The 15,128-nt window shown below is 36.6% G+C and overlaps 2 protein-coding genes across 2 annotated transcripts; both read right to left on the reverse strand.

Annotated features, from left to right (window-relative positions):
• Positions 1–292: 292 nt before the first annotated feature.
• On the reverse strand, positions 293–4,397 carry LOC113043021 (cyclin-dependent kinase inhibitor 1B-like). Its single transcript, XM_026202114.1, has 3 exons — positions 3,617–4,397; positions 2,897–3,013; positions 293–766 (listed from the first exon to the last, which is right to left on the reverse strand). The coding sequence occupies exons 1-2, from the start codon at positions 4,047–4,049 to the stop codon at positions 2,907–2,909; spliced, it is 540 nt and encodes a 179-aa protein (XP_026057899.1). The 5' UTR covers positions 4,050–4,397; the 3' UTR covers positions 293–766; positions 2,897–2,906.
• Positions 4,398–6,878: 2,481 nt separating this feature from the next.
• On the reverse strand, positions 6,879–11,551 carry LOC113043022 (tyrosine--tRNA ligase, mitochondrial). Its single transcript, XM_026202115.1, has 5 exons — positions 10,757–11,551; positions 9,576–9,743; positions 8,960–9,115; positions 7,842–8,012; positions 6,879–7,551 (listed from the first exon to the last, which is right to left on the reverse strand). The coding sequence occupies exons 1-5, from the start codon at positions 11,524–11,526 to the stop codon at positions 7,392–7,394; spliced, it is 1,425 nt and encodes a 474-aa protein (XP_026057900.1). The 5' UTR covers positions 11,527–11,551; the 3' UTR covers positions 6,879–7,391.
• Positions 11,552–15,128: the final 3,577 nt, after the last annotated feature.

Genomic DNA, 15,128 nt, shown 5'->3' on the forward strand with positions numbered 1-15,128 from the left:
TTGGTGGAGCAAAACGCCCGCTTGCGCAACAAAATAAGGCTAAATCAAGGGTGACCGAGTCGAACAAAACTGAAACCAAAAATATTATCAGTAGAAAATTTTGCGCAAATTACAGATGATCAAGAGAATAATTTAAGAGGGTGCGATACGTGTCTCCTCCAGGGAAGTGCCTGATACTGGTAATACTGGTCCATGCTACAAGAGTTTTAACTTTTACATCACCTTCAAAAACAAAAGAGGCCGAGATGTTCAGATCCAACCTGATCCATTCATAGAACTGTTATTGTGTGTACCTCAACTGAAGAAAAAAAAAAAATACATATATATCGTTTTACCCAGCCAATATTAAAACGTGAAATAAACATGAACAGCATTTCGGAAAATAATCTACACACGGCAAAGGTGGCTCTTCAAGTCAAACCAAATCAAACACCTCCCAAAGGAAAAAAACAAAAAAAATCCAACATAATACTAATTATGTGCTACATACGAAAAGGAACAAATATATATTTATATACACAGGTAGTAAGAAAAACAAAAATGAGCAAAAAAGGAAGTTCAACCTAATTGCACACTGCTACATACACTGCTTTACGAGGCAGTTGCTTTGAGTGCCAGAACTTTAGTGTTTGTTTCAGTGCTTGAACACTCTCTTAGAGTTGATATGTTTTATTTTCCACTCGTTCCTCCATTCGCTCGTCCGTTTTTCCCCCAAAAAATCTTTCGTTCAGCAAGCACTGAGGTCATCAAACCCACAACGTCAGCCCTGTCAGGAGATATGAGAGAATTAGACCTTACTGCAACAGAAACATGCTTTTAATAAAATAACATCTTTATCACACATTTCACAGCATTATTGCATTGCTATCGTGACAGCAATAAACTCCCATTTAACTATTTTTGTGTGTGTGCCATGGAATAAAAAGGTATTTGCGAATTTAAATCTCACAATTCAGACATTTTTTCATGCAATTCGGAGGAAAAGTGTTCCAATGTTCTTCTTAGAATCACATGAAAAATAAAGAGGTTTCGAAATTGTTGAGTTTTACTTTTTTCCTATGAATTAATTTAGTCTCAATTGTGATTTATGTTTTTCTCCCCAACACACAATAATAATAATAAAAAAAGGTTATTGCGACTTTTTAAAATGACACAAATTAAGAGGTTATATCTGCCATTTTTTCTTTTTTGACACACTAAATCAATTTTTTTTTTAGGTAACTGCGTCAAAAGGTATTGCAAATTTTTTAATCGCACAATTCGGACTTTTGTTTTCGCAGTTTCAAGTTTTTATATTAAAAATTCAGATTTCTCAGAGTTTAAATCTTGCAATTTAGACTTTCTCGCAAATTAGTTTTGTTTTTGTTGTTGTTTCCGACACATAATAAATAAAATTAAAACAATTGTAAGAGTAACTTGCTATATTATAACTTGCTAGTAACTTGCACATAATTCGATAATTAAATACACATTTTTTGGGGTAACTGCGAGAAAAAGTATTGCAAATTTTTTAATCACACAATTCAGACTTTTGTTTTCGCAGTTTCAAGTTTTTATATTATAAATTTAGTTTATATCTTGCGATTTTGACTTTTTCTCGCAAATGAGTTTTATTGTTGTTGTTGTTTCCGACACATAATAAATAAAATGTAAACAATTGTAACAGTAACTTGCTAACGACAATTCTGACTTTTTTCTGTTTACATCTCGCTTTTGTTTCCAACACTATCAATAAAAAAATATTAATTTATTTTAATCTCACAATTTGGACTTTGAATCAGTAATTTTTTTTTTCTCACAATTGCAAGAAAATCTGAATGGACAGATATCGTCTCAGAATTGTGAAATTGTGGTAAAGTTGCAATTCACGCATTAATTTTTTAATCCCAACAAGTTTGCAAATTTTCGTGCGATTATTCACCTTGTTTATTTTCCACCCTATAAATACTTTTATGCGCCATATTGTAAACGTGAACCATCATGTTGACTCTGACGCAGAGATGAGTCCCTGTGCGTGAGTCACAGCACACCACGAAACAGACCAGCAGCAGAACCAAAAAACTGAATGAACTAAAAACACAAAAAATAAAAAACACGCTGGAAAATGAGATCATGAAACATTTTGAGTCCCACCAAAGCAAAACAGTCTTCATTACTAATGTTGTGTTTTTACAAATGTGCCGTGCAGGCTGTTATTTGCTCATTGACTAGCAGCCCGGTGACATATTGATTTGGCAGGACGTTTTCCTCACATGACTAACTGAGGTAACACTAACATGCAGTTACATCAGATTTGTGGATTCAGTCTGTAATCAATCGACTTGGACACAAAAAAAGTACATTTAAATACAACGTCTTCAATGCAATTCTGAGGAGTTGCATTTCAATGCACTGAGCAAAACGGCACGCTTTCACGTGTGTGGAAATGAGCACGCATGATGAACTAGGGTCGCTTCTGTAAATACAGCAGAAAATGAGTGAACACGCTGCTGACGTGTAAGATGTTTTTCACTCTGAAGGAAACACGAGCTCTCGTAGTAAACCCACCATATTAACCCTTTCACGGACTCTAAGACTGCTCTTCAATTACACACTGATACAAAATGTGTTACAAAAGTAGCTTTTACAAATAAGCAGAAGTAGTGCATTATATTAAGCGAACTTTGATTTCGAAAAACCTATAATACGCTTGTAAAATGTTTTTTTTTTTTTTTTTTTACAGTGTACTATAGTGTGTATATATATTATATATATATATATATATATACACTAATGCAATATGATTAAACTGAACTTAACATGCTATTCTGCATTTCATGTGCAAACAGTAAACAGTATTTCTTCTGCGTAAATGAAAGCAAATGTTAAAGAGTAAAACAAACAGAGTTGTGCTCACCTCATAGGGTTTATGTGGGAGTCGGGCTGGGGTGTTTTCTGGGGTTTTTGGACTTTCTGGGCGTCCGGGTCACTTCAGCCACGCAGATGTGTGAGCGTTTGCTTTGACACGACGAGTCTGACACAAACAAAACACACATTTATCATCCCACATGGGTTAAACATCACTTGAAAATCTCACCTATCTACCAATCTGAATGGTTTATTATAGTTTAGAGCATGTCGTGATGCTTCTTTTATTAGGAAAGTACACATTTTGCACATCAAAATGCATAAGAGTTTATAAAAATGCATCAACATTTATTAAATCCATCAAACTCTGGGCTTAACAAGGTTTTAAAAAAAATTGCAATTGCATGCAGATATTTAGATAGCCTGTATATTTTACATTTAGTAATATCTAAGCATACATGTTACCCTGGAGCACAAAAGCCTCTGGGGTATATTTATAGCAATAGCCAAAAATACTTGGTATGTGTCATAATTATCGAATTTTCTTTTATGCCAAAAATTATTAGGATATTAAGTAAAGATCATTTTCCATTTAACGTTAGATATTTTGTATAAGTTTCTTACCGTAAATATATCAAAACTTAATTTTTTTTATTAGTAATATGCAACTTCATTTGGACGACTTTAGAAGTTATTTATATAAATATATATATAAAGCTATCAGTAAACTGAAATGCGTGATAGATTAATGAGATAATTCCGCACATACCGAGACAGGAGCTTCTTTTCCTCTGTTCTCGGTCTTTTTCGGGCGTCTCCGGGCTCTGCTCGGTTACCCGACAGTCGAGATTGCCGTTAACATCCACGTTATTGTCGCTATTATTCCCAGAGGAGCACATGTGAAGATCGGAGCCCTTGGCCCGCTCGGACCTGCTGTAGAAACCGGGCACCGAGCGGACGTCCAGCGCTTCCCACCGGTATCTGCCGCCGGTGCGCGGCGTGTGCGCGGAGAAGTCGAAGTTCCACGCGTCACACGACGCGTCCTCCATCGCCTTCAGCTGCCGCTGGAAGTCCTTCTTCAGCTCTTCGTGATCCACCGGACCGAACAGGTTCCGACACGCCGACGGCTTGGGCTGCTCTGACAGTCGCGCCTCCATCCGCTCCAGCGTCGGGCTCCCGTTAGACAAGCGCACGTTGGACATTTTAAGGCGTTCGAGTCGAAAACACAAACCCAGCAGCTGTTACAGAGCGTCCCCTCCTGCGTTAACGCGATCCAAACCCACGGGCGTGAAGTCAAACTCGCCGCATGCGCGAAAACACAGACGCGCGACGATCATCAAAACACAAGCTGCGTTCTCGACGGTCCGCTCCTGTCAACTGCGCGTCGTAGTAAAAAAGGGGAAGAGAATAACAAGGCGAGGCTTCACGGCACCCAATATGGCGATGAAAAAACGCGTGATTGACACAAAGAGCTCTTTAAACGGCGAGAGCAGCGCAGCGGATTGGTGCTTCGGAGATCCGCCTTCTCTCAGCGCACATCCCCCCACTCACAGACCAGAGGAAGAAAAACAACAAAAACACCCTCGACGAGCCTCCGAGTTCTGACCCGAACGAGTCGATTCATCTGCGAATCGGTTCAGCAAATGACCTGTTGGTTCGTTTCGCTCAAGATAATTGGTGGCGCGGAAATGATTCGTATGGAGGCCTATTCAGTGTTATAAAAGTAATGTCTTGGCTTTATTTATGGTTTAATTAGTCAAGTATATATATATATATATATATATATATATATATATATATATATATATATCAACAAACATTAGTAAGATTGAATAAGATTAAGTCTTATATTTTTTCAGCACCAAATAAAAAAATACTTTAACACAATATGGTTTATACAATATTATATATATATATATATATATATATATATATATATATATATATATATATATATATAATGTAGCTGAAAATTAATGACAACAAAACGTGTTTATTTGTTTAACGTTGCTATTGTTGCTACGTTTTTTGAATAAATTGCTTTAAAAACTTGTTTTCTATTTTGTTTACTTTATATGTATATGCTCCATGTTGACAATGTGATTTTTTTTCCTTCTGGCTCAATTTACACTTATAAGTGTTTCGTACACAAGCGAGTGATTCACATCGGTTCGACTGATTCATTTATAAGATTCACTTCAGATGAACGATTCATTCTCGTTTCACAGTCGAAGGCTTCGTGACGTTGAATGTCAAGTTCTGAAACAGTAGAAAAAGAACAATGGAAACTTGTGCAAATGCGAAAAATTCCATGTGAAACCGAAACTAAAAGCTTGTATAACAACTTTATCATGAAATGTATGATTATTCTAAATACTGTGCAATAAATCACACGAGAATTAACCAGAAAGAAAATAACAAATACGCCCTCGACGAGCCTCCGAGTTCTGACTTGAACGAGTCGTTTCGTTCGAGTGGATCATTTTCGAATCGGTTCACTAAATGATTCACTCACGATAATGTGACGTTAAATGTCAAGTTCTGAAACAAGAACAATGGAATCTTAAGCAAATGTTCGCCGTGAGACCAAAACTAAAAGCGTAGAACAATTTTATCAGGAAATGTATGACTTCTAAATATTGTGCAATAAATCACGAGAACATATAATTCTCTGCTTTAAAACCTATGCAAAAAACAATGACCAATGAGTGATTAAATAAATGATTACATAAGAAAAGACAGAACTTAATTCTAGTTAATTGACTAAAATAGTTTAAGACTAGACTTGGAGAGTTTTAAAGAGTGGCCATGGCTTAACAACTGAATTAATGGTTCCTTAATATTGGTTTTGAAATTCTGAGTATAAATCTCTGTTCAGAACTTAGTATATCCAAAAGTTATCAATAAAATGTAATATATATATATATATCTTAACAATTCTTATGTGATGAAACAAATGATTCGTAAACTAAGATATGCATTTAAGATGGTTTGGTTTCATTTCTGAGACACTAAAATCACAAAATGTGGAAGTACAAAATAGATTCACTAAAAGTTTCATTTGTTCCTAGAAGTGAGAAGCTGCAGTTGCCAGAACATTTCCAGGAACAGCACTGCCCCGATCAGACCTCGCAATAGTCCTGACAAGAAGTGCTTTCAGAAGAGTCTTCAGCTACTGTGACGACTGTTTACACACGGCTGATGATGATGACAGCATCTCTTCTCCTGTCAACACACAAAACCTCTGCCAGTTTAGGGACGCTCAAAACAAACTTAATGATTTTTACCTAAACTTAAGGTCATAAACATTTGACAGGTTTTATTAAGGCATTTAAAGCCTGTTTAATAAAGATTGTTTGTACCAAAGATCACCTTACTGTGGAAGCCTGTTTCTGGCACAAAAAAAAAAAAAAAAACTTCTCAGAATTTGGAGTTTGAATTTTTCCAAAATTCTAAATTTTGTGATATAAACACAGAATTGCAATGTATGAACTCAGAATTCTGACGACCCCCTCCCTCCCCCGCATAATTATGTATTTTTTGATTCCACGATGGAATAAAAGATAAAAAAATTAAGTAATTGCAATTTCTAGTTTTCCCCCCACAAAACCACAGCAATTTTATAACTTGTAATTCTGAATATTTCTACAAATTTTGAGGAGGTAAAAAATCTGAAATGTGAGATATAAACTATAAAAAAAAAGTTTTTTATCCCGTGGTATAAAAAACAAAAAACAACAACAACAACATAAAAGAAATTCCAAGATACAAGAAAAAACAACCAGAATTTAAATCTTGCAATTCTGTGTTAATGTCGCACAAGTCTGTCTTTTTTTTTTTTCAGAATTGTGCGAAACACTTTGTGCCAAACACACTCCACACACCACATGAGATATAAAGTTGCTACTTTTTTTGACAGAAATGGGTTTTATATATACATGCACACATACACACATTATATATATATATATATATATATATATATATATATATATATACACACACACACACAACACTAACAACAAATTTGCTGTTTTTAAGATGCACTTTACTTGAACTTCAACTGTATAAATGAAATCATATTTCATTTCATTTATGTATACCATCATATTGCTTCACACTCATGTCATTTTCTCCTCAGAAGCTGAACTGGAAAAACAAAGTTAGAATTTCTCATAATATACTTAATTAAAGGTTTGAACGGTGCCCAATTTTCCAGTGTGATCAAACCAGGAGCGTATTCACACATCAAACCGTGTCATTTGTGCAAATAAAACAGGCACAAACAAGGCAAAGTCTGTTCTCACGTCTTTGATATAATCCACAGACATTGACAACAGCACTATTCAACATATCATTTCAGAGTCTCTGATGAGCTCAAGCAGACAGAGCACAGGTTACTGTCCTGAACTCAAACAGACCTCTGCTGACCACTGCTGGCGAGTGCTGGGATTCTCCACAGTTTGTTTTGAATGCAGTTATGGATTTTACAACGTCTTTACAAATCCTAAAGAGTCTGGGATGGAAAAACAAGTGTGTATAATTCACATGCTCAGCCACTTTAGGATGTAAAAGTTCCTCTTTCCCACTCGGATCAGGCTGAGTCCGTTAGAGAGAATGTGTTGTCCCACAACCAGAACTTGCTCGGGGTTTGCTACCCTCTGGTGGTTGATCCAAACGCCCCCGTCCTTGATCATCTGATACCTGCTCAGAAAGGAACAATGAAGATAAACTAGGAAAAAACAAAGGCGTCAATGCATTTTAAAATGAAATAAGGCATCAAAAACCACCCCTTCATTTGTGTTTCCTAATAGTTTAAGACCTGAGCCCGAAATAGCAGGTCACTCGAAAGTGATACAAAGTAACAGAAAGGCTGAGTAAAAAGAAACAATGTAACAAAATGTGTGGAGAGAGTGTGTGTTACATTTAAATCGAACATTCCAAAACACTACTGGTGAGATTCCCAGTGTGATGACATCAGAGGGGCGTCTCACCCGCGTGGTCCCTCGGGGATGGCTTGTGCTCTCCTGCAGGCATCCAACACTGTCGTTCCTGGATCCAGGAAAACCTCGTGGAACGGAGCCTCGCGGAAAAGCTCCTGGAGTTCAGTGTCACTCATCTGCTCCAGAGCCTCGATATTACTGTGGTACAGAGCATTGGTGCACCTGTGGGACAGATCTGGATTTAATTATGATTCATTAGTATGATTATGGATTTAGATTTAATGGTACATACAGTGCATCCAGAAAGATATTCACAGCGGTTCACTTTTTCCACATTTTGTTATGTTAAAGCCTTATTGCGAAATGGATTCAATTAATTATTTTTCTTAAAATTCTACAAACAATACCCCATAATGACAATGTGAAAGAGGTTTGTTTGAAATCTTTTTGCAAATTTATTACAAATAATAATAACACTTTGTGTGTGGATTTTAACATAATATTAATATAAGTTTAAATTTTATTTATTATTTGTAATTTTATTTTTTTTAATTAAATTAAATAATACTATTTAATAATACTATTTAAACCTAAAATATTTAATAATAATCATTTTAATAGATATAATAATAATAATAATAATAATAATAATAATAATAATCACTTAAATATCTAAATAATACTTATATATAATAATAAAAATAATAATAACAAATATTATTATTATTATTACAATAAAAAATTATTAAAATAACATTTTAATTAAATGTAAAAAAAAAAAAACTGGCAGAACAAATTGGGAAAAACAATTTGTTATTTTTAATATTTAATCAAATATTAAATACAATTTAATTTCACTAAACTATTAAACTGCACCAAACTACAATTAGTAACGTTGCTTGAATTCAATATACTCGCCAACACTGATGTTCCTTACACCGGGCACTTGGTGAGCATTTATTTTATGCTCCGTGTACATATCAGTAAATAAGAATGGCAGAAAATCCCCAAATGCATATGTGCAAACCTTGTCGCATCATACCCAAAAAGACTTGAGGCTGTAATCCCTGCCAAAGGTGCTCCAAGTAAGTTTAGTCCTGAGTTAAGAGTATGAATCATAAACATGCTGCTGACTTTACAGGACGAAAATCAGAAACTGAGTATCTTGCCTTTTGGCGCTTTCTAAGCCCTCTTTTCCGTGGACCAGCTTGGTGACTTCAGCAGCCAGACGTTTGTGGGCGATGCGTTTGCCCGGATCCTGCTTCTGCTGCTCCATCACCTTCTCCACCTCGGCCAGAGACAGGAAGGTGAAGAGCTTCAGGTACCTGCAGGGAGAAAAGGCTTTCTGAATAAGAACAAGAATTATTTTTAACCACTAAGTTTGGGATCAAGAAGATGGACTTTTATTCCGCAAGTGTGTATCAAATGGATCAAATGTGACAATACATATATAATAAAGAATTCCATTCAAAATAAATTCAACTAAACTAAAACTAAACTAAAATATAAAGCAGCACAACTATTTCCAACACTGATGATAATCAGAAATGTTTCTTTAGCAGTGAATCGGCATGTTAGAATGATTTCTGTTGAACATGTGACTGAAGACTGGAGTAATGATGCTGGAAATACAGCTGCGCATCACAGGAATAAATTACATCTTAAAATATATTCAAATACAAAACAGTTCTTTTGAATTGTAATAATATTTAACATTTTTTACAGTATTTTTGAAAGCTCATGTTGAGTATGAGGTCCTGCTGTGAGGCTGGGAACTGAACTCACCCCTCTACTCCGTTATCTGGCAAGCGGAGGAAGTACTGGTAGAAGTCGAAGGGCGAGGTTTTATCTCTGTTCAGCCACACAGCGTTGCCGGCCGTCTTCCCCAGTTTATCTCCCATCGAGGTGGTGACGAGAGGAACCGTCAGGCCGTACACTTCCTCTCCCGTCTTTCTGCATCGCAAGAGCCCTCATCGTTAACATATATATATATATATATCCAAAAGAAAACATTTTCACTATAGTGTTGTGCTTATAATCTGAATTTGTTTTGAACTGTATATACATCCAGTCCTTAACTGCGTTTTCATTGCTCGTCTTAAACTTTGACACTTTATGTACATACACTACTGTTCAAAAGTTTGGGATCAGTGCGATTTTTATATATACTTTAAGTAGTCTCTATTGCTCAGCAGCAAGGCTGCATTTATTTGATCAAAAACACAGTAAACAAAGTATAAATGTGAAATATTATATATTAAGATAAAAAAACTGTTTTCTCTTTGAATATATTTTAATATGTAATTTATTTCTGTGATGCTCCACTGTATTTTCAGCATCATTCCTCCAGTCTTCAGTGTCACATGATCTTCAGAAATCTTAATCTTAATATAATGATTTGATACATTTCTGATCTTAATCCTTGTGAAAACAGTTAAGCAGCTAAAAATGTGTGTGGAAACTGTGATAAATTTTTCAGAATTTGTTTAACAATATTTCACATTTTTACAGTACATTAACATGTTTTGTTACTTTAATATTTAACACATAATATATACAGTTTCCAAATTACATGACAAAAAATGTACAGTAGTAATTTCAGATGATATAATCGGACTATTTGTTGATTACTTTTAGCTTACTTTTGACCTCACTTGTTTATCACATTTATGTAAACAGAGGAATAAAGGAGTCTTATTTGAGCAGTGCACGCGCTCTGTGATCGATTGGTTCCGTCTTTCAGCATGTGCGTGTGTAATGATCAGGAGAAATAGTTCTAACCAACTCAATTATTCACTAACACTTTTATTTTGTTACTTAGAAGCTTATTTTATGCACTGGGTATCTTGAAAAATAATATAATAGCTAATAGTAATAATATAATAGCTGGTTGGAAATGCACTTTAGATTAGACATTAAGAATCGATGTTTTTATGTGATGATCGATTGATAAAGTATTAACGGACCTGTGTATGAGCTCGTGTCCGCTCATGATGTTCCCCAGCTGATCGGCTCCGCCCAGCTGGATCCTGCAGCCGTGCAGCTGATGCAGACGGTAGAAGTCAAAGGCCTGGAAGATCTGGTAGGAGAACTCGGTGAAGCTCATGCCCTCCGCGCCCTTGAGCCGAGACTGAACGCTGTGGCGGCTGAGCATCGTCCCCATCCGAAAACTCCTGCCGACCTCCGAGAAGAACTCCAGCACGCTCCAGTCCTTGTACCAGCTGCGGTTATTGAGCACCGTGAGCCGGCCTAGCCTGCTCGAATCCGGGCAAAAGTACAGCTCGTGGTGGGTGAAGATCCGGTGGAGGCTCTCTAGAATCCCGCGGGAGTTCTGCTCCACCGCGGCCGGGGAGAGGCGCTCTCTCTCGGCAGACCTCCCGCTCGGATCCCCGATCTGCACCGTGGCTCCGCCGAGCAGCGCGATGACGTCGTGCCCCGCGGCTCTGAAGTGCAGCAGGCCGATGATGGCGAGCAGGTTCCCGGCGTGCAGGCTGTCCGCGGTCGGGTCGAAGCCGCAGTAGACGGTCTGCGGAGCGGACCGGAGCAGCTCCGGGAGTTCCGCTTGCGCCGCGTGCTCAGGGAACGACTCTTTCAGGAGGCCTCGGTTATGCAGTGATAAAAGCAGCCCGCTTCTGCTAGATGGAGAACTATGGAATGAAGTTTTTAGGTAAGATGTTTTTCTTAATATGACTCTTGAATGAACTCGACAGCATGACCGCGCAATGGACGCAGCCATGTTTGAACGGAAGCTTTGATTGATACTTCCGCCTGCTAGTGGACAGATGTGGGAGTGTAGAAATATACAATTGTAGAATGGCAGTTAACTGTTAAAGATTAGTTTTTTACATATTGTAATGATGCTATTAGAAAGGGACACGCGTGCAAAAAGGCACTGAAAAGCTGAATTCAAAAACTAAATATATACAGTGTTGATAGATATTTTCACCTGGTAAAAATGGGTTTAAAGGTCATGTATCCAGGTGTGAGACGGGTAGTCAGAATATTGTAGACTTAAAGGGGGTGTGAAATGCTCGTTTTCACTCAATATCCTGTTAATCTTGAGTACCTATAGAGTAGTACTGCATCCTTCATAACTCCAAAAAGTCTTTAGTTTTATTATATTCATAAGAGGAAGATAGTCTGTACCGATTTTTCCCGGAAAAACACGAGCCGCTGGAGGCGTGACGTGTGGGCGGAGCTAAAGAATCACGAGCGCCAGTAGGCTTTTGCGTTGAGAGCGTTTGGAAGCTGTGACGTTACCGTGAGGACTGAGGACAAAACCTATGGCGTGCCGTCCGGTCCAAAAATAAGGCTACTGATTTGCAATAGGCAATTATTTCATTTTATTGAAATGTACTCATTTTTGAATATTTAAATATTATATTTAAATATATTATAAATATTCTTTGGGATGTAATATAGAAGTCACTTTAATTATAATATTCGGTCCTTACATGAAGAGAGAGTCATTTGTCTGCTGCGTGAGGAAAGTGAGTCTCCAGCTGCGCAAAGTGAGTCGTTTGCTGCGTGAGGTGAGTGTGTATACTGATGCACCGCCGGCCTGTCAGTGGTAAACTCAGTGGCTACTGGCAACTGTACGGTGAATTCCCGCGACAAATCAGTAGCCTTATTTTTGGATCGGACGGCACGCCATAAAAACATACCAAAACAAACCATGGCTAACAGTCAGATTCAGCGTATATTTATGATCCCGAATCAGATCCAAAGGCTGAAATTGAACAAGAGCACAAGAGCAGCATCAGCAACGACGTCTCTATGTGGTATGTACTGAAACTGTATATATTTGTTCCACTTTGTCGTCTTTTTTTTTTTTTAAGCTGATGACAACATCGCATGTTGTTTACTTGATGAGCTTATGCGCCGATAGCTAAGTTAACAACACAGAGATATTTGAAGCAGTTTTACTCACCGCCTGCGGTTCCAACACACGATCGTGACCCTTTTTCGTTGGGATTGCATTATCCTTAAGAAATAAACGATACGCAAATCCGGCGTCAAACTGGGCCTTGTTTGTAAAACAAGCATCTTCGAAATGCAGGGAACAAACACAAACACTTGCACAACTCCGTTGATGCTCTGTAAAAATAAACTCCATCCACTGGTCCCTTAATGCTGTTTCTCTTTAGGTAATCTGTGCAGGGTTGTCTTGCCCTGGCAACCAAAAACACACTTCTTTTGTGACATTCCGTGACGCTCTCGCTCTGATCAGTGAAGTCTGTTGTGCTCTCAGTGCTCTGCTATACGGGAGCGCGCGTATGCATGAAATAGCATTTCACCCCCCCTTTAATACCCCTAGAAATGTTGTATAATATAAATAATCACAAAATGCCTCCAGCACTTTAAATAAGCACATTTTCTGTGTTTAAACTAAACTCGTGTAATCCTTTCCATTTTAAACATTCATGAACAAGAAGACGTTACTGATTTTTGTGTGCGCTCCTGTGAAGAGGGAAACCCGTGTTTCAGAATGCGTGAAGATATTGTGTTAGTTTTCAAGTGTTTAGCTTGAATAGACAAATTCATACAAAAATTATGTCTTGGTGAGTATCCTAGCAGACATAGTTGGTTTAACACAGTATCAGTGCATTATCTTAAAGTGACAGCACTTTTTGAATATTAAACTACAAAAGACAAGGAAATCACTCACTGCTCTTGATTGAAAAGTTACTTTAATAAGGAAATAACCTTTAATTCATGGTTAAATATGCAATGTTATTGTACATTTGATTTCTGTACCTAAAAATCTACCTAAAGATCTACCTAAAATACCTGAAAGCACGGTTTATTTTATTTTTTTTGTGTATGCACTATTGTATTTGTTTGTGCTTTAGCTTGTAGTAAGATTATTTTGTTCTCATTTTTATTTGAAAGAAATAGTTTTTTTATTTTTATTTAACACAAATAGTGACTCTTAAAACCATGGTACAAACCGAACCCTGAGAAATTTGAACCATTGCACCCCTAGTGTTTAGAGTGAAATTGGGTTATGCTGTAAATCGATTTTATATAAAACATAGATCTGAAAAATGTTTGTTCTAAATGTGACAAACATTATATGAAGGGCTTTAAAGACTTAAGATATAGATGATATCATAAGATATAGTATAGTTTATTCAACTTTTTCCCAAAAGCCCAGTGACGCTTTGTGCAAATTTGAGGAGTAACTTTCATATACACTGTAAACAATCAGCAAGAATTAGCAAAAACTGGGTACCAAAGTTACTGTAGTTTTGCATTTTTTATTTTATTATTATTATTTTTTACTTTAATATTATTTTAAAATTAGCAAGGGGGGGGGGGAAATCACCAGAGGCCCCACAATACAATATTATCACGATACTTGTGTCACGATAACATTTTAAATTTATTTAGATACTCTGCGATATATTGCAATTTGTTACCTTTTTCCAACTTCTAATTATGTTCCCAAATTAAAACTTTGGCAACATCTGTTTAAACTTAAAAATAAAAATTTCTCAGTTAAATGTTATTGCTGCAGTGCAAAATGGGATTGCCAAGCAGACAAAGTGACCAACACTTTGACCAATAAATGTTGCATGCACCTGGCAGACTCAACTATTTCTATTACAGTCTAGTCCACATTAATTAAATGTAAACAGGTATGCACTGCTGTGCTACTACAGGTGTTTTGAACAATGCAACTAGAAAACAAAAAAGTTGTGCAGACTCTTCAACGATTGGGGCATTTGAAAGTCAATTACTGTTAAATTTAAAATAAATAAAACATAGTCTTACATCCGATTTAATTTGCGGACAGGGCTTTCCTGATAAGTTTCTGTGATGCCGCCATCTTTATTGTTGTAAGTTACTTGCATGCTTAAGGTGACCCAGATCCAGACCAAATAGTAGAATAAAAGATTGATATTTGACGTCCTTGTATCTATACAGTATTGCTGCGGAAAATATTGTGATCGTGATTGATTTTTAAACTGCTTAGCGTCTCTTCGTCAGATAACTTCACGTGCATGATGCGCCATTTACAGGTATTTCGGCCACAAAGCTCAAAAAAACAAATTCTGCCATGGGGAAACGATTATTTATTTTGATAACTATTATTTAATTTCAGTTAGCTTTTCAATAACTGTTTTGTTTAGTTTTTTTTTTTTTATTTAGTCTTCGTCTCAGTTTTAGTTTTCGTTTACGAAAATAACCTTGCTGGGTACAATGAGTTGACAATTTTTTACGCGACCTCCAATCATTGATTATTAAAAGTAGTGATGCATGATATTATCAGAACTTTATCGGTATCTGGCCATATGTAGAAATATGCATTGTAAAATGCATAAAATTGCATAT

Source organism: Carassius auratus, chromosome 25, assembly GCF_003368295.1.
Source record: "Carassius auratus strain Wakin chromosome 25, ASM336829v1, whole genome shotgun sequence".
In the NCBI taxonomy this organism is placed as follows: domain Eukaryota; kingdom Metazoa; phylum Chordata; class Actinopteri; order Cypriniformes; family Cyprinidae; genus Carassius; species Carassius auratus.